This window comes from Dipodomys merriami, unplaced genomic scaffold (genome assembly GCF_024711535.1).
Source record: "Dipodomys merriami isolate MVZ:Mamm:240054 unplaced genomic scaffold, mDipMer1.0.p SCAF_31, whole genome shotgun sequence".
In the NCBI taxonomy this organism is placed as follows: domain Eukaryota; kingdom Metazoa; phylum Chordata; class Mammalia; order Rodentia; family Heteromyidae; genus Dipodomys; species Dipodomys merriami.
In genome coordinates, this window is record NW_027204604.1 from 10,918,335 (window position 1) to 10,941,236 (window position 22,902).

Sequence of the window (22,902 nt, forward strand, 5' to 3'; positions counted from 1 at the left end):
CAGCTATTCGGGCCACAAGGGCTAGGACTCAGGGAGGGACAGTGCCGATGACCATGTGGGTGATGCTCAGAGAGGTTGTGAACTGGAGAATGATAAGGAAGTTCTTCTGCGTATTAAAGGAAATGAACAGAGAGTCCAGAGGTGTTGTGTGACATCTCCAATGTGTCACTCAACAATTCAGGGGGTTGGACCTGAAAAGAAAGGTCTTGTTCAATGTAGTGATACCCTGCCCCGGCTTTGGGGCCAATAATCTGTTTGGAGGGCTTGTGAGGGGAGGGCAAACACAGGGGGTGGAGAGTTATTTGGTCTGTGTTTTCAGGGTGGTCCTTTGGCCCTTATTTCCCATCACTACTTGTGAACTGTTCTGTTCTCTTTACAGTGAGGAACGGATCCCAGCCCCGCCCTCTTTCCACGCCTCCTCCCCCTGTATCCTCCAGTCTGAGGAAAGACAAGGAAGAAGGTGACAGTATCTGGGGCCCCTAAAAATTTGTCCTGCACAGGTGGATACATTTGGCCACTTTCCAGTGAGAGCAGTATGATTCTGGACCAAGGTACCAAGAAAAGAGTGGGGAGAAGCTGAGAGGAGCACTGCTCAGCCCCCAGCCCCCTCTGCCTCTTTGCCTTCACCACTGGGTCATTGATGGAGATACGAGCCGCCATTTTGTGTGCCGCCAGGACTGGGGCTTCAACTCAAGGCCTGGGCACTGTCACTTAAGCTTTATCACTCAAGGCTGGTGCTCTCCCACTTGAGCCATACCTTCATTTCCAGCTTCTTACTGGTCAATTGAAGAGTCTCGTGTCCTTTTCTACCTTGGCTAGCTTCAAATCTTGGCCCTTAGATCTCAGCCCCCTGAGTAGCTAGGGTTACAGTGCATAGTTTCAAGTCTATGGAGCGAGGTTTTTTTTTTTTGGGGGGGGGTCCAGTCGAGGGGCCTGAACTCTGGGCCTGGGCGCTGTCCCTTAGCTCTTCAGCTCAAGGCAGCGCTCTATCACTTGAGCCACAGCGCCACTTCTGGCTTTTTTCTTTTTGCTTATGTGGTGTTGAGGAATCGAACCCAGGGCCTCATGCATGTAAGGCAAGCGCTTTACCACTGAGCTGCCTTCCCAGCCCCGGAGAGAGGTTTTAATAGGCAGTTTTATTCATGTTTTTCAACTACATTGTCTGCCCTGTGCCAGGCACAATGCTGGGCATCCCCTAGTGTCATCGCATCTAAGGACAGAGAGCATAGAAAGTTGAGGGGCTAGACCGCACCATTGCAAATGTCCCTTCTTCCAACAGCATTGTATTCATCAGCGTGCAGTGTGCACACAGTCATGTTGAACTGGCATGTCTCCATGACTGTACACATCCCTGTACTAGTCATTCTATGTGGAAAACACAAATTGTGCCAATGAGCTTTCCAAATTAAGACCAGCTTCTAGATGGGGCTGGCAGAATTCAAACATCACATTATGCCATCGGGTGCCTATGAAAGAGGCTTTAATTCATTTCTTTCTTTTCCTCCCTCCCTTCCCCCCCTCCTTTCTCTTCTATGAAACAGGTTCTCATTGCATAGCCCCGGCTGGCTTTGAACTTGCTATGTCACTCAGGCAGTCTTGAACTTGAGATCCTGCTGCGTGGGCCTCCTGTGTGCTGGGTTTACAGGCATGGTGGACCATGCCTGGCTCTCTGATTCATTTTGGCCATTAACCCTTTGACACCTTCTCCCACTGGTTAAGGAAAAGGAAGAAGTCACAAGGCCACAGAGTCCATTTTGAACAACTTTTATTATATGTTTAGTGTTCTCTATACAAAAGAAATCAGTTTTTTTACAGTGATTCAAAAAAAATTCAGAATAATTTGGCCTTTTCATTGCTCATGCAGTCAGTTTATAAGTCCAGTATTAGATGGCCCTCCACGGCCCCAAAGTCTTCCCTGCTGAAGGTCGTGTGCAACACCCTCAGGTACGCACCTGTCGCTGACGAAGTTGGTTAATGCGAAATAATAACTTAGGAAAAAAGGAAAGAATGCAACGTGAGAGGGTTAGAATGACATCTGCCATGGAGTTAAGTGTTTAACAATGGAACAAAAGATCAGACTAAGTTGTGTGTGTGCAGGAACAGAGACACAGGGAAGAAATTCTCCCACCCAAACTAGCACATCGGAATGGTGAGGGGGAAAATGTGGGGTGGGGAGGGGGCAGGGCAAGAGGTCCTCCAGGGTGCAGCATGAGTTAAAGTGGGTCCAGGACAGAAGGTGGCCATGTCACAGGCGACTGATGCTCTGTTCAAGGGGAGGGAGAGTTGGCAAAGAGCTGGGGGGCCGGGCAGACGGACAACACTGACTGAGGATATCACATTTGGGGACCAGAAGGAAAAAAAAAAAAAGAGCAGGTCAGAGTCACCTGATCTGCATCTTTTTTTTTTTTTAATTAAAGAAACAGTAGTGTGCAAAATTCCGGATATTTCACCCAGACTTTTGTGTTTATTGCTTCACTGAAGTCTTTACCTCTGCTGGACTTCAGCCCAGCAGATATCAGGGTGGTGGGTTTGGTGGGCCCACCGGGGCCTCAGCACCCTGAAATTCACTCAGAAAAGACAGACATGCCCTTCATGCCTAACTTCGGAGGAATAGAGTGTGTTGAGAGCCCAGTGGGGGTCAGAGCAAAAGACACCATCCTGGGGGGTACAGTCTAGGTTCACAGTAAATCATCAGCTCACCATTCTAGTCCACTGGCCCCATGCTGCCTATAATAGCATGTCTGGCATAGCCACGGCCTATCACGACAGACTGATCTAAGGGAGGGGCTGGGGATGTACTACAGGAAGAAGTAGCAGAGAGGTACAGGAAGGGAACCAGCAGGACAGATCTTAAGTAACACCTGTGAGTCCTGGGAGGCAGCTGCGGTGAGATGAGAGAACACTGGACAAGGAGTCAGAAGGCCCTAGTTCAAGCTCCAATCCTACCCTCACTAGCTCAGTGGTCTGAGCAAGTCCCTTGCCTCTCTGTGTTTTCATTTCCCTGCCTGTACAATGACTCATTTCAATTAGATCAGCTCTGAGATTCCTTCACTTACAGAAATCTGATTCTGACCTAAGCTAGATGCCTTCGTATCTGTTTCGCTTCCATTGTCTGCATTGTGGTAACAGCCAGTTAATACTAATGTGCTGATAAGAGCAGAATTGATTCGGCTGTGACTTGAGACACTGGTGGGACTTTTGGGCTTCCCTGGCTGGTTGTCCTGCCCAAACACATCTCAGAAAGGCCCCTTCCAAGGAGGAACATCAAGGGCACTTCCTGGCTTTGGGCTGTGCATTGTGGGGACAGCTGTAGATCTGGTGTGGAATTATGTGGGGTGGCACCTGTCTGGGTTGAGGGAGGCAGTGCCTACTTGCTCATCTCCTGGGGCACTGAGCCTCCTCTTGGTACGCTGTGCCCTCTGCTCCATTGGGTCCTGGTATTTTTTTTTGGTTGACTTTTAATTATTATTATTTTTGAATCAGGGACCTTCTATCCACTACTCCAAAGCCATCATGCAAAGGTCATGTTCCTTTGCTTCATTAGAAACAAATTACTCTATGGGTCCAACTGGCCAAACCTAACCACAACTCTGGGTCTGGTCTGTGTTTGGCAAAAACTGCTGGACTAAGGTCTGAATGGAGGGCCATCCTACCCCAAAGGTAGCAGAAGCAGGCTGGTATCCTTGAAGCCCGCGGACTCCCACTGAGAAATGAGCCTCTGGCCACAGCCCTGGCCCATAGGAGACCTGAGAAGCTTCACCTCAACACCAGCAAACAGATAAGGACAGATAAAAATGTGTCACATTCATGCTTCTTCTCAAGCAGCTATTGGTGACGCCTTCAGACAGGCAGGCTCAGAATGGGGCTCCAGGAAGGGGCTGAAAGGAGCTGTTGTCTGTGTAGCTTCTGTCTCTTCCTATCATTCTCTAGGTTCTGCCCACAGGAATCTCCCAAATAGGGCCCAGCCCCAGTGGTTTTGTTCCTATCCCCCCCACACCAACCCCTTGGCTGCTTGTCTGACGTCGTGATCTGGTGCTGTCCCAGCTGGCAGGCAGCGCTCTGCAAGGAGGCTGTGGTCTGTTGTGCACACATGCGTATGTGGGCTCACATGTGTATTCACATGTATTCACACACGGTTTGACTCAACTAGAACTTCCTACAAACACCACAGATCTGTTTCCACTCTGTTCCTAAAGATGACTTGGTTAGGAAAAGTTGGAATGCATTTTGTCTAGGTCTCTTTGCTGATGCCTCTTGCAGGGTAAGAACAGTACTGACTGAATGACTCCCAACATACCACCGTTTCCAGACCTCAGGACTTGCTAGGGATGGGTAGACCAGTTGTCTCCAACGACTACCTCTAGCCCTGCACCAGTAAAGGCAATGGATGTGGGAGAGAGCCAGTTTGGCTTTCTCCCTATCTCCCACTTGGCAAGGCAGGGAAAAACTGGTCCCGTTCCCAATTCCCCAGGCAAGGTGTCCCTGATGGAGGTTCTGGAAGCAGCTTCTGTTCCTCAGCGCCACCCAGCAAGTCTTAACCTCTCTGTCCTGACCAGAATGGACCATGTCCTACCTGGGAAGTCTCCCCCTTCCATCAGCAGCTTAAGCAACGGAGGCCAAAATGCTTCCAACTCAACGGCCACTGTGATCCAAGACTCCATTTCAGCAAGGTCAGAGCCATGAGGGTAGAGGTCAAAGCTGACCTTATTCACTATGACATTCAGGTTTCAGACCTGGGCCCAGGCTAGATGCTTGGAGAGCATTTGATGAACGAACAGGAAGATGAGGGTACAGGTAGCCACAGTGCTAATGGCCGAGCACAAAGTGGGGATGGCAGCGGAATCCATGGAATTCGTAGAGTCCCCTCAACATGACCTCCTCTGCTGCCCCCCTCCCCCCCAGCCAGACAGGCTGAAGCACCAATGGTATCGCCCACTGTCAGCATCACTGTTGGTAGGTTTGGGGGTGCTGGTGGGGCATGCTGGGCAATACTGCTTTCCAGCTGAGCTGGGGTGGACTCTGGCAGGGCTCCATGGGACGCTGGCCTCTCCTTTTGCTGGAAGGAGCTGTCTCCTCAACCCTGCAACTCTCACACACATCAAAGCTTGATCTCTCTGGGCAGTTCCCATCTTCACTTGGAGAAAGTTGGTTCTTTAGCCCCGTTCTGCTCCTGCCTGGAGGGCTGTGATTGTGTGCTGTGGTGAGAGGCTGCCAGCTCCCCACAGAACCAATAGCCGGTGAGAGGGGCCAAGAACCTTTTCATACACAAGGGACGTTGATATACAGCATGGCAGGACTTCTGGAATGAGGCTCAGGACAGCGGGGGCCTCACCTCTTTTCAAGACACTCAAGACACAGGGTCTTTCTACTCATCATTCTGTGTGGCTAGGATGACGGGTCACAGTCCCTCCCTGCCTCCTGCTGTGTGTGCCATGGGTTCACTAGTGTGGAATGAGGGCCTGGGAAACTGACCGCTCTGCTCAGATCTGAAGGCCTTTCTAGAAAGGCCATCCTCTAATCCATTCACATTCCTTTCCCTTGGGGGGTTCATGGCCTAGGCTCTAGGGAAGTATAGCTTTAGCTGAGCAGGTGTTGGAGAAGAGTCCGCAGAGGGGCCCTGAGCTTTCCTCCAACTTCTGCTGTTTACCCTGTCTCCCTTCACAATGAGAGCCACCCCTTGGGCAGCAGACTTCGGCCAGGGCCTGGGCCAGGTTCAAGCAACATTACTGGCTCAGCTTTGGGCTATGGTTTCTTACCTGCAGATAGAGAGTGTGGTTGAACTTGACCTTCAACTGAATGATTATTAAGTGATGTAAGCACTGCTAATACATCTGCGGCTTAAAGTGTGGCAAATGATGTTTGAATAAAGTCTCTGAAGGACACAACCCTGGTCCTGCCTAGGCCTCTGGTCAGCAGCTGGAGGCTTGAATTGGGGGCTGTGCAGGTGGCGGGTGATCCACTCTTGGCAGTCAGCCTCATCTTCTGACAACTTGCCCGGAGCTGCAGGTGCAGCGTCAGTTGAGCCCAGGCTGAGGTCCCCCCTCTCCTTGCGTCACTGAGGCCGGGTACCTTTGGTTTAAAGTGGGTTAGGTAGGGGAAGGATGAAAGCAGCACCTCCGGGCTGAGAACTGCGTGTCTGCAAGTTTCTCCTTTTGGGTGACAGGAGCGCATGGAGCGTCTGCTTCTGGTCTTGTGGGGGTACTTGCATAGGCTCGCCCAATCTGGAGACAGATGTCATTGGAGGCCTCAAGGCGTGCAGGGAGGGGGTGGGGCGGGCAAGTCCAGGGACAGATCAGACTGCATAAGGCATAGGAGCACTGAGTCTTCTCGGGGCAGGGGCGTCACAGCACTTAGTACGGGTCCCCTGATGTGTATTATTCCCTAATGGAAGGACAGACAGGTCAATCTCGGGACGCGAGGTCCCCATCCACACACGTCAAACAGTATGGACAGAGGAGAGGACATCTGCTGGAGAGTGGAGGGGAGCAGTACTTTTACACTGACACACACTGGCAAAGCCTCTGCGGCCCGGGATTCTACCTCTGAGGGCTGCAGCATGGACCTCAAGCAGGGACATTGTGCCCGGATGTCCGACGTAGTGAGTGTGGTCCTCGCATCTCCTCCTTGGGTCTCGCTGATGGGAAGGAAGGAAGGGAGGCCAAACTCACCCCTGCTCTCTCCAGAGGTGGGACCAGACCCAGACTTGCTTCTGCCTGAGGCCCAGTCACGGCAGTTCCAGCGCCTGCTCCTCCATCTTCTCCTTCAGACTCCTCCAAGGCAGGGGGCAGGGTAAGAACGAGGCACAAAACCAACCAAACTAGAGTGGCAAGCAGGCCCGGCTGCCCTCTCCCTGCCAAAAAAAATACTGTCATTTTTCCAGAAAGGAGCCAAGCCCGGCTCAGTGCTGACAAGGCCAAGGCAGATGGGTTGGGAGCGCGGGGAGGAGGCATGTGGCGAGAAAGGCATCCTTCGGAAACAAGTTGGCCCAGCGGCAGCTTGAATACTACAGCTTTTCTCTATGTTCGGTTACGGATCCGTCCTTTTATCGTTTCTGGCTTCTGGGGGTGGGGGAGAACCACTCTGTTCCTTCTGTTTCAGGGACTCTTCTTCAAAAGGAAAAAAAAAGGTTAAATGGAGACAGTGGGTCCGGAGGGGAAGAGGCACAAAGCAAAAATAAAAATATCGTGGCCAACAGAAGTGGATGACAAGGCCGAAAGTGGGAAGGGTGGGGAAAGCCCAGGGTGGCTGCGGGACAGGGCCAAGAGACCAGGCTGCCTCCAGCGAGCTCAGTCCTAGCTCCAGCTCTCCCGTACTGGTGGCACCCAGGGGTGTGTGTGTGGGGGGGGCCATCTGGAAGGAGGTTTGTGGATGGCAGGGATGGTCACTGGTCCTAGCAGCTTCAGAGACTCTCCTATGATACCCTCGTCCCTGAAGGTGGCGGTGGCGTCATCTCCCCCTTTCCCCTCCCCCGCTTGGAAAGCAGTGGCTGTGCCCTGTGGGGCTCCGTTAGGCCAGTGAGTAGATGGCATTGACAGGCGATGTGGCCTCTGAGCTCTCGTTGCCTTCTGTTTCCTCCTTGTCCTTTTTGACAGTGTACTGGCCGATGAAGGAGCCGTCCTCATTGAACTGCCCCTCGCCCCCTTCGCCATAGTCCACCAGACTGTCGTCACTCTCCTGCTGCTTGATGGTGCCGTCCAGGGAGGTCTGGCTGCCCTGCAGGGGCTTGTTGTCCTCGTCGCTGCTCAGAGAGAGACAGAGAATCAGGGTCTGGACCAGCCCAGCCCAGCCGGGGCAGTGGCTTCTCATTAAACACATCATGCACAGCTCAGAGAGGATGGGACCTGGGGAATCACCTGTCCTCACCCTCCCTTCTGCAAAAGGGAAACGGGCCCAGAGAGGACACACACTTTCCCCAAGGTGAGGTGGTGCTCTGGTGTGGACTTGTAGCTGGGCTGGGGTTCTTTTCATGAGGCAGGGCTACTGTGTGGACAATAGATGGCCACCCACGGAAGACACAGCCATAGCTTGTGGGACGGCAAGAGTCAGGATGGGGAGCTCCAGGCCTGTGTGTCACCACCTGTGACCTTGTGACCTGGCCACAGGCTATATCCTTCAAGGTGGACCATCCGTGACCTGTGACTCTAGGGGAAGGCTCTGATCTCCCAAAGAACCAGGATGTAAGGGGACAGACCTCTCCCTGCCTCTACATTGCTTCTGTAGATAACGTGGTTTAGCAGATACTTGGTTTATCAGCAAATAGGTACCTAGCAAATAAAAGAAGTGGGGTGGTGGGAGGGAAGCGAGTATGGAGACGCACTGAGAAACCAATGTGGAAAGGCACTGCAGGATTCTGGCAGCTCCCCCCACCCCATCTTCAGCCCCTCCTGGGTAGGGAGAATTTGGAGGCTGCTGAGTAAGGTGGCATCAGCCCTGGGGCACAGATGCCCACTCTGGATGTTTGTTGTGCTCCCCAGGACATAAAGGGCTGCTCTCTGAGCTGGCATCTGCTCAGGCAGCGTCTCTCCTCCTGGCTGGGAAGTGCTGCCCTTTAGGTTTGGTGAAGGGAACCAGGTGTTCCTGGCCGCACTTCACAGTGATATGAGCTCCTGGGCCGGAGGCAGCTGTGGGCCAGCGGTGGGGGGAGGGTCTGGGGTCCAGCAGGTGGGACCACCGTGGTGCCAGGTATTCTGAACAGACCCACGATGCCTTCCCCTGCTCCCAGCCTGCTGGGTGTGGGGAAACAAGTGGCCTAGTCGCCACTCCAGCGTCAGACTGTCAGATGTCAGGGGAGGGCCTGGAGCAGAAGCCAGCGCTGAGCGGGCCTAGGTGGAAAGTCACAGCCCACTCCCTCTGTGCAGCCCATTCATGCACCTCACTCTGTGCTCTGGGGGGATCAGTGGCTGGCGAGATGAGGGCGTCTCCAGGGTTGCACTGCGTCTGGGCACAAGTGGCACTCAATGCTGGCTGTCCATCTTTTCCTAGGCTCTCTCTTTCTCACCCCCCCCCGAGTGGTGCAAGGATAGTGTGAGGTGATTGTGGGAATTCCCACCCTGGTGCCAGGCATCTCAGAGAAATGCAATCACCAGACAGAGATGGCCCAGCAGGGAAGTCTTTAGCGTGAGGGGGAAGGGGGGACCTCAGTCTAGAAGAAACTTCATCACAGAAGCCTGAGCAAAAGGGTAGCCGAGTCTAACTACCTGTCAGCCCGCTAAGAACAGGAAGACAGACGTAGGAGAGGCAGAGCCCTTCCCCCAGGGAGAGGGCAAACAACACAGCTGGGGATCATGAGGGGAGCCTCTATTTCCTTATCATTTTGTCTTCCCCCAGTTTGGGACTCAGGTTCATTCAAATGGAGGCTCTAGGGGGGTGGCTGAAGAGCCCCCAGAGTCAAAGCACATCAGTGTGTATGTGCTTGTGCATGCACGCCTGTGTGCGCTGGGCTGGGCATGCTCTGTGCAGGAGTGCACGCGTGGATCGTGCCGGGCATGCTCTGTGTAGGCATGCTTCTGTGTATGTGGGAGGCAGGGGTCCTCCAGAGGAGGCACACGGGAAGGCAGCATGTCCTAGCGCAGGTTGCCCAGCCCCATCCTCACTGCTCTGTGAGTTACACCAAGGTTTCTGGAGAGAGAAAAACCTATGGCCTTTGACACTGACCGCCAGGAATGGGTCTCAGCCTCTGGGGAAGGTGGACTCTGCTGGGGAACTGAGGACAGCCAGGAAGAAGAGGAAGGCCTCTGTGCTTGCCCTTTGACTGAGGGGATCTTGGATGGACAGCTGTGGTCCATGAGCTGCCGGACGGGCTCCTGCGTGGGCAGTGGCTCCACCACCTATTGCTCTGGTCCTGCCTTCCAGGCTGCTTACAGGCAGGACGGCAGAGGCCCAGAAGGCACAAGGAGAGGTTAGGTGAGGATGGGAGTGACCTGGGCTAAGACAGTAACCTGGTAGCGCTGGGGGAGGAGGGCTCTGATCAGACATCTCCCCCACCCCATGTAGGCTTGAATGCACCTACCACCCAAACAGCTTAACTCTGTTGACCCAGAATCAAAGGCTGGTAAGGATCTGGGGTTGGTGGGGTGGGATACAGACATGGAGTAGCTACCAGTCAGGCCCTGTCCTCTCCAGCAATTCCACTGACTCGCAGAGGGGTAAGCATGGGTTTTCCAGCCAGTCACTCAGAGGCGTGGGCCTCTGCCCAGGATGCCTGATTACTGATGCTAGATCTCCTGATTCCTGAGGAAGGGGCCAAGGCTTTATGAAGACCAAGGCTCTAAGACAATACAGCTTCCCTCTGTTGTTAACCCAAGTTAAGGGCGAAGTACAGGCAGAGAAGGACTCAGGGTTTGCTCACAAAGTACCGAAGTAGAAAGACACAAACAAGAGCATTGGGGCCTGCAGGTGAATGAATGAGGGCAGGTGTGTGTCGGGGCAGCCTGGCACGCTCAGGACACGCAGCCTCTTTGAGCTGTCCCCTCTGCCAGGTGCTGCCACCAGACACAGAGGCCACAAGCCAGAGAGCGAGGATATGGATGCAAGGACTTCAGCCAGGGGGCTGAAGGCCTCCCCAGGGAGCTAGGGACAGCTACCAGATAGGGGAGGAAGGCAGTTACACACCTGTAGTCAAAGGACCCATCCTCTTCTTTGGGGTCTTCGGGGCCCAGGGGAACATCCTTCTTCTCTCGCACTTTGTCAGTGAGGGAAGCAGAGACAGAAGTAATGATTAAGAAGCGCGGCCTGCTCTCCAGGACTCTGCTGAGTGGAGAGCCAAAAGACAGCACCCTGGGTCCATGACACCCCCTCTTTTATGAAAGCCCCCTTCACCACATTGATTCTGTCTCCTCTTCACCCCAGGTGTTTTTTGTTTTTGTCGGTTGTGGGGCTTGAACTCTGGGCCTGGGCACTGTCCCTCAGCTCTTCAGCTCAAAGCTAGCATTTTACCACGTGAGCCACAGCGCCACTTCCGGGCCTTTCTGCTTATATGGTGTTAAGGAATCGAACCCAGGGCCTCAGGCATGCAAGGCACTGAGCCAGCTTCCCAGCCCACCCCAAGGGTTTTTGCATCTCACTTAATGAGTCAAATCCCCTCCACCTCTCCATGGAGCTTTCCCCAAACACCAGAGTTAGGATCCTGGCTTTTGCCTGCCTGCCTGCCTTCCTTCCTTCCTTCCTTCCTTCCTTCCTTTCTTGGGGGGGGGGTCCGGTCGTGGGGCCTGAACTCTGGGCCTGGGCGCTGTCCCTCAGCTCTTCAGCTCAAGGCTAGCACTCTACCACTTGAGCCACAGCACCACTTCTGGCTTTTTTCCTTTTGCTTATATGGTGCTGAGGAATCGAACCCAGGGCCTCATGCACGCAAGGCAAGCGCTCTACCACTGAGCCACCTTCCCAGCCCTATTCCTTTCTTATTCTGCTCAGTATTATGATTTGTGTACACTTCCTATGTCCATAATGCTAGCTCCCTCCTCAAGGGTGAAGGACTGGTGTTTCTGCACAGGTCCGTAGCAGTGGCCTGGGATGACGGACACTTCCTCCATCTGTGAAACAGCAGTGTTCTTCTGTTTAGATGTCACTTGTCAGCCTGCTCCCTCTTCCAAACACATATACATAGCCAACCAAGGCCTGTGCTGCTGACTATAGCTCTTCCCTTTGAGTAGAGCAATGCCATGCAGTTAAGTCTCCCCCAGCACCCCTAATACCTCTCATAGAGCTAAATAATCACCACCAATTTAGGTGGATAACTGAGGCCCTGATGTAATGGGTCCCAGAGCTAATCAGCATCTGCAGGAAGATGAGAGTGAGGATGAATCCAGGCTCCTGCTCACTCCTCTTTCTGATGTACCAGCCCAGGGGCTTTATTCTGAAGTTGAAGAAAGAGAACTAGCTGTGATCACTATCTGTGCACTGTCTGAAGGGGCCAAGACAGGCTCAGAGTTTATCTGACACATTCCCCAGGTGTCTAGTTCTACTTGGGAAAGAGAAAAAGACTCAGTGCATCTGACTGAGTCTGGACATCACAGGAAGGCCAGGCCTCTCCAGTACTCTTACAGAAAACAAACCAGAGGCAACAAACACAGGAGAGAGCCATTAAGGAGCGGTAATTCCCCACCTCCCTCACATAAGCAGAGGCGTGGCTTCAGGATCCTTGGGTCTGTGGATACCTGACAGAGGAGGGAAGTAAACATCTTCTCTCCCCATTTCCTTTGTATTGTTTTAGGGGTTGGGGCGGGGAGGACCTGTTCGTACAGAGGGGGAGGAGAGAGCATCTGAGGAGTGGCAGGTGTCTGGTAAGGAGTGAGTTCATTCTGTAGCCCAGCAGGACTTTTGTTCTCATTTTCACCATCCATTACTGTGTCTCCTGACACCCTACCCCTGCATTACAGGCAGATGGCTAAAAATCAATATTTTCAGAAACAAGAAAGCCAGAGGTCCCTTACCTTGACCTTGGTTTGTCTGGCCTGGAAGATTTTTTTTTTCCAGTACTGGGGATTGAACTCAGGGCCTCCTGCTTGCCAGGCAGCCCCTCTAACAACTCACTGTCCCCAGATCCCTTTTCTTTTTATGTTATTGTATGATAGGAGCCCACCAACTTTTCCCTAGCTGACCCCCAGCTCACAGTCCCAAGTGCAGAGATGCTGTTGGAAATGACTCTGTGATACTACTTTAGGACCATCTAGGGCCACTTAAGAGTGCCATGGGGTCCTACCACAGCAAGGCCACCCCTCAGCTCCTCCTTGCCCACCTGAGGAGCTGCTGAGCCTGGTATAGGTTTAGCCTTCATCCTGCCCAGGCTCCTCTTCTGGAACTCTCTGGACAGCCTGTGCCCCACCCTGGGAGAATGTAATTAACTCAAGCACCTGCTAGCAGCTCTAAGAGGCAGAGAGCAGCCCCAGGACCAGAGTTCCAACATGGAGAAGCAGAGGACAGTACCCCAGACCTGGCTGGGATGTGGGGACTCACAGGAAGGCTTGCTCCTGACCCGTTCTTCCATCTCACCTGGGTATTTGCCACCTCGGCTCCTCTTGATGAAGCAGACAATGAGTAGGATCAGCACCAGGAGGGCGATGGCACACATGAGTCCGATGAACCAGCCCTGGGTGGCAATGTCGGTGTGGTTGTTGGTGTAAGCTGGCAGGGAGGGTGGGAAGCACACTGGTGAGTGATTGCATGGGGAGGGAGGGAGGGATGTGTGAGGGGTGCAGTTACTTCCTGTGCATGCTTTTCTTACCCAACTTGCTCGAGGGACATAAAGAAAACAGGGACAGAGCATGGGTAAAAGGTCAGAAAAGAGGCCAAGGACAGGGGTGCAGGGTGCATGGAAGCAGAGAAGCAGCAGCAGGCGGCATCCTGGGGTGAGCATGGCATTCTTGTAAATGTGAGTGCTGGCCACAGCCTAGCGGGGCGGGCAGAGGCCAGGGAGGCCCACAGAAGCACAATTTTGGGTGAATGAGCTCAGAGAGCCAGGCTGCGGCCACACTGCACAACCTGCCATCAGAATGTCCCGCATGGTCGCAAAGCAGCATCCTTGCCCCACAGCACGGCCCTGAATCCAACCAGCTTTTGGCAGAGGGCCCTGGACCAGGTGAAGGTCCAGGGAACCCTGAAACTCTGCATGTCTCCCCAGATTCCTGACAACCACCACCCAGGCCTGAGGACCCCAGATAAGCCAGTGATGGTAGGCCTCCTGCTCGGGCCAGTCACTTATAGACGATTCACACAGGGAGACGCCGCTGGTGAGCATGACAAGCCGTTTGCTGTCTCCTTGCCCTGTGACAATCAACTTCTCTATCCATGCAGGGACCCCTCTCCAAGACCCTCTGTGGCTTGAAGGGCATGCAGAAGGTCCAAGGGCAGGAGCCTCTGATGATTCCAAGATGGCCCATGACTGGGGTTCAGGCTTGGGAGGGCTAGGATTGATGAGAAAGTGCTTCTGAGCTCCCGGCACTCGGGACTGCCCAGAGGAGCCTCACCCACAAAGCAGTGGACGAGTCCATGGACACATGGCCGGGATTTCTCCCATCTACATAGGTTTCCATGCCTGCCCCCCGCACCTCATCAGACATGGTCTTCAAATCCCCCCACAGGATCAAAACACCACCTCATTTCAACCCTCCAAAGCAGCACTGCTGTTGTAAGAAAGCTACACTCCCCGTCCAGAGCTGCCAGGCTCTTTAGCGGCCTTCCTAAACATACAAGCTTAAGCAACCCACCCCCGCCACCGCCCAACCAGCCACGCTCTAACAAAGAGTCCTGATTTGTCTTTTTCTCAGCACCCAGCACCTATAACCATTTGCTGCATGACTACCAGTACTCATTTCTCCTTACACACAGTTCCATGGCCATTCTTAATTATATTCTCAGACATGAGTTCAGTTCTCGCCACAACCTCATGAGGCAGGCTTTGATTTTCAATCCTTATTTGGCAGATGAGGAAATGGAAGCACTGAGAGGTCAAGAGACTTGCTCAAGGTCACAGAGCCCAGAAGTGGTGGGGTGGGGGTGTGTGAAGGCAGGCCATCTGGCTTATCCGAGCTCCCTGTGCCCAGAGGCAAGCTGCTGTTGGGTTTGCCCCATTCCCTGGGGCTGGGTGCACAGCCTGGCAGGGTGGACATCCCACATTTGTGTGGAGGATGAGCCCTGCACTTCCTTCCCTCTGCTCAGCCCCCTCCCTCCCCTGGCTCCAGGGGCTGCCGCTACCTAACTGCTCCCTCCCCCCTCCAAACTTTTGTGTCATCCTGGCACTCAGCTTGGTTTTTGCCATGAGTCCCTGGCAAAAACAGTATGGGAAGGTGGCTCAGTGGTAGAGCGCGTGCCTTACACGCATGAGGCCCTGGGTTCGATTCCTCAGCACCACATAAGCAAAAAGAAAAAAGCCGGAAGTGGCGCTGTGGCTCAAGTGGTAGAGCGCTAGCCTTGAGCTGAAGAGCTGAGGGACAGCGCCCAGGCCCAGAGTTCAGGCCCCACGACCGGACCCAAAAAAACAAAACACAATACAACAACAACAACAGAAAACAGTAGTCAGGCCAATCACAGTGTCACTTGGTCACTCATCATTCTGCTGGATGTCACAGCCTAGGGTCCAGCAAGCTTCCTACTCCTCCCTCACTGTCCCCCTGGGCGGCTGCCCTGCCCTGTGTCGCTTCTCCAGCCCTCACAACCTCTGCAGCCACCCCGCTCTGCGCCCGGAAGGGCTCTCCTCCTCAGCTCCCTCCAGAGCTGCCCTCTGTGTTAAGTGAGGCTCAATGCCAGCCAGACCTCTCAGCTCCAACTCACACCATCCCTGGACCCTTAAATGCATATTAATACTTAAAATCTTTTTCCTGGGTCCTGGTTTCCAATCCCAGTAGTCTGGAGAACAGGTCTTTTTGAGCTCCTGTGAACTAAGCATCAAACTGGCCATGTGACGAGGAGTCAGTGACTCCTCTTAAGCGATCACTTTCATTCCAGTGGATCATGGTCAGCCTGGAACCCCATTCTAGCCCCCCTCTCCATAGCAGGTGTTGGTCGCACAGATCATGCCTGGACACTGGATCCTTCACTTGTGAGTACAAGGTGGTGCCTATCTTTTGCACCAACACTGGCCTGCATTTCTGTAGCGATTCACTTGAGCCTCATCTTGCTGGTGCCTGCTCTAATACCCCAGCGGCTCCTCCATGATCTAGCTTCACTCTTGGGAAAGAAGGTCGTGACCCCAGGAAGAGTGGCCACATGGGCAATTTAAAAAGCAAATGTAGCATTCTGGTCCTGCTAGTGCCAGACTGGAGTCCGGGTGGCCTTTCAGTTGTGACTGGAAAGGCCAAAAGCCTTCTGTGAAGTCTAGGCACAAAAGACTGTTCTGAAGCAAGTGGGACTGGGTGCTGGTGGCTTATACCTGTAATCTTCGCTGAGATCTGAGGTTCCCAGCTCGAAGCCAGCCAGAGCAGGAAAAGTCTGTGAGACTCTTCTCTCCAATTAACCAGAAGAAAAATCAGAACAAAACCAGAAGTAGAGCTGGAGCTGTGACTCAAGTGGTAAGAGTGCTAACCTTGAACAACAGCAACAAAAAAAACCTAAGAGACAGTGACCAGGCCCTGAGTTCAAGTCCCAGTACTGGCACAAAAAAGTAGGGTCTTGGTAAAATGGGCTCCACTATACCCCATCCAAGGGATACAGTTTTTAAAGAAATTGAAGTCAGAACGATCTTGGAGTCTGAGAGGAAGGTGCTGCAGCTGGGCTCCAGAGTAATTTTATTTCCCTGCCAGTGCCACACTCAATCGATCTGCTAATCTGGCTCTGAGGTTCCTAATGAGCCCAACAGTATCAGACTGGCAGAATTTCCATTCACCACCGTGAGCGGCTGGGGATGGATGCCAGAACATGGTCCTCTCCCCTGGCCTGGCAAGCACAGGAAAGCCTCGGTGTACAACCGTCCACACCACACACTGTGACCCCTGGGGAAATTCAGCCGGCAGGTAGGCAATACCACCGACTTCTACATCTAACTGGGAGGAATCTGGCTTGACCAGAGAAGACAGGCCAGTCGTCCAATGTATTCTAGAAGTGTAAGAGGGGTGTCCTTGTTTCACATACAATGTGGCTTATTTGCTCTTAAGCACCATGTTGCTTCTCCCTCCATACCTGTCTGTCTGTCCCACAGTCCCTCCCTGCCTCCCTGAGGTCTGAGCAGCAGCCGGACTTCTGGTCAGCTGTTAGCATCCACCAGACGCTGCCTCACCCTGTCCATATATCCTATCTCAGTAGGGAGGCCCAGATGGGCCTCTAAGAGTCCAAGGTTAGGTGTTTATAGAGCCCTTCAGGTCTCTTTGGCTTCAAAAGCGTCAAGGAGGTTATTAGCTTCCCAACAGGATGTTCTGGTGAAGGTCAGAGAACCCGTTAGCGTTCCCCCGGGCGGTCCCTTCCATTTCCTTCCCAAACCACAGCAGCATGTGGTCAGCAGAGGAAAGTCTTGGCCTGTGGTTGCCTGGACTGCATGTGGTAGGGGCCCAGAGATGCTCACAAATTCTTGCGTTGGTGAAACACAGGGACCTGGAGTTGTGTGAACTTGACTCTAGAGTCCACCCACAGAAAACTGTGTTCCTGAAGGACCTGGACACACAGCTTCAGAAGGTGAAAATGTTTTCTCTCCCCGTGTGTTTTGTACACTAATTTCCAATGAGCCTGGGAAGGATGTGAACAATCTGAACTCGGGGACAGGACCACGAGGCTCGTGCAGGCTGCCTGCTCTAGCTTGTCTCAACTGCTCTGAAAGCAGGACACATGGACTCTCTCCAGGCCCAGGATAGAAGAGCAACGAGTACTTAGGTCACTGTTCAGGAGCACACAACAGCACTGTGAGCTTTCTCCGTACTGTGACTTTGGCTCCTTGAAGATGAGGATATCCTCATGGGAGTGGTTGTTTTCTCTCTGTTTTTATTTTTTCCCACTCTGACCTACAGCCACACCCAAAAGCTGACTCTGATACATTCCCAGCATTCTCAAAAATGGGCCTCTATCCTCAAGCTTTGCTTCTGGCCTCAGAAATGCATGCGCCAGTGAGCAAGAGTACGGGGACCCCCCCCCCAACTGGGGCAGAGTCCAACCCTCTGCTCTATTGGGTCACCTAACTGTCCAGCAGCCTGGCTGCCCTGTGACAGGATAGCCTAGATGCTCACTCCGATATCCTGCCTCACTCGGCTCAGTCTCTGTGAAGCAGGGTCACCCCGTATGCTGAGTCCCAAGAGTGTAGAATTGTGCGGGACAGGTGACAGTGCGGGAAGGAAGACTGAGGGAGAGAGACTGGGCTAGGAGGCGAGACAGTAGCACAGATGGGCAGTGAGTCCCAAGATGCGGGGTACCAGCATCAGCCTCAGCTTCGCCTGGCCAGGCATGGGGAGGTCATGAATATTCAAATCAACATCCAGAAATTCATCTAAATCATTGTGGTTTGTTCCCTACCCTGTGTGTTTAATAACCTGCATCTGATTAGAACATCCCTAGAGGCTGGGCCTGATCCTTTTCTCTCTTAATCTCTTTCCCTCCCCTCTCCTGTAGCTCCAGGCTTTAGCATACAGGCCCCCTGATTGCCCCTCTGTCCAATTTTAAAGCTACACACAAACCCTCAGATAAGCAAGTGCTGGTGCAGTCTCTAGACTCCCAGCCACCCCTCCAGCAGAGAGAGTTCTGAACCTTGTGCCAGGTCTGAGCCCTGGTCAGCCTGTTCATCTGATGCACAGCGAAGCTTCTCCTTCTAGTCAAAGCCCCACTCAGAGCCAGCAATTTTTTCCCCTACTTACTTTTAGGCATGAAACACTTGAGACAAAAAATAACAACAAAGCCCTAAACAAGTTGCGTCACTTACTGGAATTCTGTCTCTCAGATGAGCGAGGGTGGCAATGCAGTGACTTGTGCAGGGATCCCAGGTTTGGTTCCTGGGGAAGTTTCTGGATGGAGCTCCTGGGGATGGCCCTATCTCCTACTCTCACAGGGAGGAAGCAAGCCCCTGAGCACGTGGGGCGGGCTACGAGACTCGCCCCCAGATCCCCTCACTGTGATGGGGGACACATGCTCCAAGCCCCTTTGTTTCAGGCACGGTGGGGGAGCCAGTGTTCCCAGGCCTCATTATACAATCCTTTGTTCCCTTCCAATCCCAGCTCAGCCCCACAGGCTCAGGACTGCAGTTTGCTCTGGGCTGTGCATGCACTTGGGTCCCCAGCTTTCTGGGGGGCCTTAGACACACCATGCAAGGTGGGGATGGGGAGATGAAGTCCTCTTTCCAGGGAAAAGAGACAAGCAGGAAACTGGGATGAAGATGAGAGACTCCATGCTGTCAGGGGATGGCCAGGCTGGGTCCCCTCTCACCTGTACTGGTCATAAAGGTGATGGCGGTACTGCTGATACCCTCGTTGTCCCGGGAATAAACCCGCAATGTGTAAGTCATCCCGGGATAGAGGTCTGTCAGCTGTATAGGCTGGGCCTGGGCCTTAACAGGGACAGTTTTTTTCGTATGGTTGCCTGGGGAACAGAAACCTCGGTCAGCCTACAACCAGGCACCAGGAGCTGGAGTCAGGACCTAGATTCCTGGTCACCTGCCAAAGGTAGAAAGGGTGGGGGGAGGGGACCGCGGGTCCAGTCCACCGCGCAAACCAGGCAGCCCCACCTGACCCACCATGCAGCGCCCACTCTCACACCACGCCCATTTTACTCATGAAGCTGAGTTCTCTTTTTAAAGTTCTCCTTCCTTACCACTCTTTGCACTAAACCTATCACGTCCGGCTTCCCTGACCTCCAGGCCTGACAGCTGCTTCAGTTCCTTTGGGGGGTTTTCACAGGGACAGGCAGAGTGCCAGTGAGCCTCCGCAGGGTTACTGGAGACAACGCAGAATCCAGCTCCTTGGCACTTACTCCTGATCTCACCAAGGTGACATATTGGAGAAGCATGTGCCTGTGTGGCAGGAAGCTGAACACATCTAGACCGTGAATATGGATTCTGGATTTTCCTTGAGCCACAGAGAACTCAGTACTGGCTTTTGCCCTTTCTGGCTGGGTTACTGGCTTCATTGCTCACAGCACAGGCCTTGACCCCACTCTGCAGTCTAGGGAGTCTCCCAAGCCACCCGTTGTGGGACTAGTGGCTGTGGTCTCTATCTCTACTGATAGCTCACCCGTGTACTGGCTTGGCCTGTCCACTGCAGACCTCAGAACACACAGACTGTTGAATCAGGAGATCGATTCAGGGGTGAGGCTTGGCTTCCTTTGGGGTTACTCAGAACTCTCATCCTGGGCAGGAAATGGGCAAAAGAACCCGTTCCACGGGTCCTCCACAGCACTAATGGCTTCAGAAGCCCCTTCCTTCTAGATCCTGTTCCTCCCACCTAGCTGCTATCGAAATATGTATTGATTTCATTAGGCTTTAATTAAGCCTGGCTAAAAGGCCTCACTGAGCCTCAGGGAGTTCACAGGATCCCCTTAATGGCATCTACCACTACCCGTGCCTGCCATAGCCGCCGCCACCCACGCAGCAATGCTTACTGTCGATGTACTCAACCACAAAGTCAGTTCCGGGCCCGAAATTGTGCTTCCAGGTGATGTTGGCCCATTTACTGTTGGGGAGCACCGTGACGTTCCATATGGACTGTTCGTCGGGGGCTGGTGGATGGGTTAGAAGAGGGGTTAGTGATGAGGAGGGAGGAGGCATGGGAGACACGCGCATGTGCACACACTCACATGCACACTCACACCATCAGCTGAGAAAGGGCAGAGTCACAAATGCCTGTGCACAGGGCCTGACAGAGCTCCAAGCTGCAGCCCAGGTGGCCAGGCCAGAGGTAGGCGTCCAGAAACGGGCAGAGGCCTGGTATGCAAACAAGAGGTAGAAACTGTCTGTGTCCACACAGCAAGGGCTGGGAATGCGAATGGACTCTGATCCATATCGTTTGAGGCCCTAATTTGGGCTGACTTCCTTCTTACAGCCTTTGTCAGACTGAACAACACAAGGCTAGGGGCCAGGACACCAGCCTCCTTGATCAGGATCAGGATGCTAGCAGAGGGGGAGATCGGACAGGCTTCTCCCCCTTCACCTTCAGCATTCTACAGGATGAAGAGGTTATCTTTCAAGTCAAGGAAGATGGAGGGCTTGGGATGCCATTTGATGGTAGCATGCTCATCTGGCATGTGGTTTTGATCTCCAGGAAAATCAAGCAAGAGTCATGAGATATGTAAGAAAGACAGGACCAAACACAGGAAGCCCAGGGGCTTCTAAAGAATGGTGGTCCTACACAGAACCCTGGTTTCAGGACCCCGAGGGCTGCTCTTGGTTCATGAGAATGGGGGTGACCCGGACAAGAGCCTTAGATTGCCTCAGGGCGAGTTGGGACCAAGAATCCCAAGTTCAGACAGTGTAAACTTCCTCCACCCTCTCATGGGCTAGACTGGACCAAGAGAAGAAATCTTGACACTCAGCCCCCACCCTCAGTGGTCCCGACATCAGAAGAACCCTGTTGGTTGGCTTCTCAGCTCTACAGAGCCTTTGAGGGTGGGTTTCCCTGCAACACAGAGGACAATCATTACCCACTCCTATGCGCTGGGAGCCACTTTATCAAAGGCACAGGGCTTTTTGAAAACAGCCTGTGTACAGGAGCATGTCACTAATCTTCAAACGTAATCACTTTTTCCAAAGTCCCAGCAGTCTGATTACCCCATTTTTCCAGCAACGATTTAATAGTAGAGGACTAGCATGAAGCCTTGTATTTCAAAGACTTTACAAGTGTGACTCCTGTATATTTTATTAGCATGCAAGGGGGGCACTGTCACCAACTCACTTGTCAAAAATAAATGAATAGAGTAAATTGGTGATGCATTTATTCATTATCTGTTTGACACATGATGGAGTCTGCAGGGCTGGGGAAGTGATAAAAGATTCCCTGATTTTCACTTCAAAGAAGTGTCTTTTCTACTACAATCCTGTCAAGTGCTGCTTGCCCCAGGTGAACAGGATGCATGTTAGGGGAGAGGCCAAGGAAGAGGTTCCACTGATGGCAGCACTGCGCCTGCCCGAGGGGTCTCTGTTCCTCTGCCAGATGTTTCATTTCAATCACCCTGGCAGCTTTCAGCTCCTGCTCCTTGGAAGTTCATGGCTCTTGCTAGTGGGAATGAGTTCTAATTAGCCACAATTTGGAGATCTGACTTTCATCCCCTTTAGCTCTAGACTCTACAATAATCCAGGAATTTGGGGTTCCAAAATAATATTGACCCCAATCTGGCTTTGTCTTTAAGGGAATAAAGGTTGGAGTGTTTTTAGAAAAGGTTGAGTGGTTTGGAGGTGGGCATCAAAGGAAGGTAAGGTCCAAGAAAGGTCAAGATGATGACTACCAAAGAGCTGGAAAGTTCACAGAAGAGGAATGAGAAGGCCTGGGAAACGATAAAACCAGGAGCATGTCTTGTCCTCTAACTTCAGGTATGGGAGTTGAGGACTATCCCTGACATCTAAAAAGGACATTGAGGTCAAAGAAAAAGGTTGAGCTCATTCTGAAAAGGGAAACTTGGGAAACATTTTTCTTAGGGTATAAGACAAGATAAGACAGAAAGAGCTGGTGGCAGGATGGAAGGCAGCCAGGATGCTTGAGAGAATGTCTCCACTATGATCAGGACCATGGCCAGGTCCTCTGGAGCATCTCAGACATGGTGGAAACTTGGGGTGTGAGTCATAGGAGCCAGTGCTGCCTGACAGCAAGGCTGATCTTTCCAGAAGGCAAGATTCACTCTTGGCACACTGCTGTGAACTTAAAGCACCATAAGGACTCAAAGCTCGGCTTTGGTGCAGGAAATACCTTCCCCTGCCACCCCCCCTCCCCTCCCCACGCCAGAACATCAGTCACCAAATTACCGCCGGCAGCCTCTAGGGGGTCTCATAAATGAATCCTCAGCAGACTTTTCCCTAAAGTTGCATGCTGCTTAAATTCTACATATTGAACCTTTGAAGCAAATCCATGCTTCCAAGCTCTAAGGAGCACCACATCAGCTGTGCATCACCTGCCTCACCTTACAGCCCACTCAGTACCATAGAACGTACCTAACCATACTCATGGGTGCAATCTACCTGCTTTTAAGAGCTGAGGTGGGAGGCAGTGAGGCTGGGAAAGGGGAGGGACTTGCTCAGGAAGCCGAGGCAGTGAAGGGGCAAGTCTATGGGTCAGTTTATGACTGCCCAAGGAGAGTTCTGGGAGCTTCCTACTAGCCGCTGCTTTTTGCATCTGACCTTTGCACTCAGAAAGCTTGAGAGCCTTCCCTGTGTGGTAATGCAACTTTGATACTCAGTACTAAGAAGTCTAAAGAGCAGGGCTCCCAGGCCCAGCAGCGAGATGCAGGAATGATTAGTCCTGGCATCAGATGGAACAACTCTGGCAGTACTAATTCCCAAAAGCTCTGACTTTCTAA

At 52.8% G+C, this 22,902-nt stretch overlaps 1 protein-coding gene across 15 annotated transcripts in view; it reads right to left on the reverse strand.

Moving 5' to 3' along the window:
* Positions 1-1,748: 1,748 nt before the first annotated feature.
* Positions 1,749-22,902, reverse strand: part of Nfasc (neurofascin) — a 163,730-nt gene continuing 142,576 nt past the window's right edge. For 9 of the 15 annotated variants that reach the window (XM_070041708.1, XM_070041713.1, XM_070041714.1 and 6 more), the window contains 5 exons: positions 19,999-20,115; positions 18,829-18,981; positions 12,988-13,119; positions 10,612-10,681; positions 1,749-7,738 (listed from right to left, as the gene is read on the reverse strand). In XM_070041708.1, coding sequence (XP_069897809.1) covers positions 7,507-7,738; positions 10,612-10,681; positions 12,988-13,119; positions 18,829-18,981; positions 19,999-20,115 — 704 coding nt within the window. In that variant the 3' untranslated portion in view covers positions 1,749-7,506. The remainder of the gene's footprint in view (positions 7,739-10,611; positions 10,682-12,987; positions 13,120-18,828; positions 18,982-19,998; positions 20,116-22,902) is intronic. The other 6 variants (XM_070041712.1, XM_070041718.1, XM_070041716.1 and 3 more) reach the window with 1 other exon arrangement.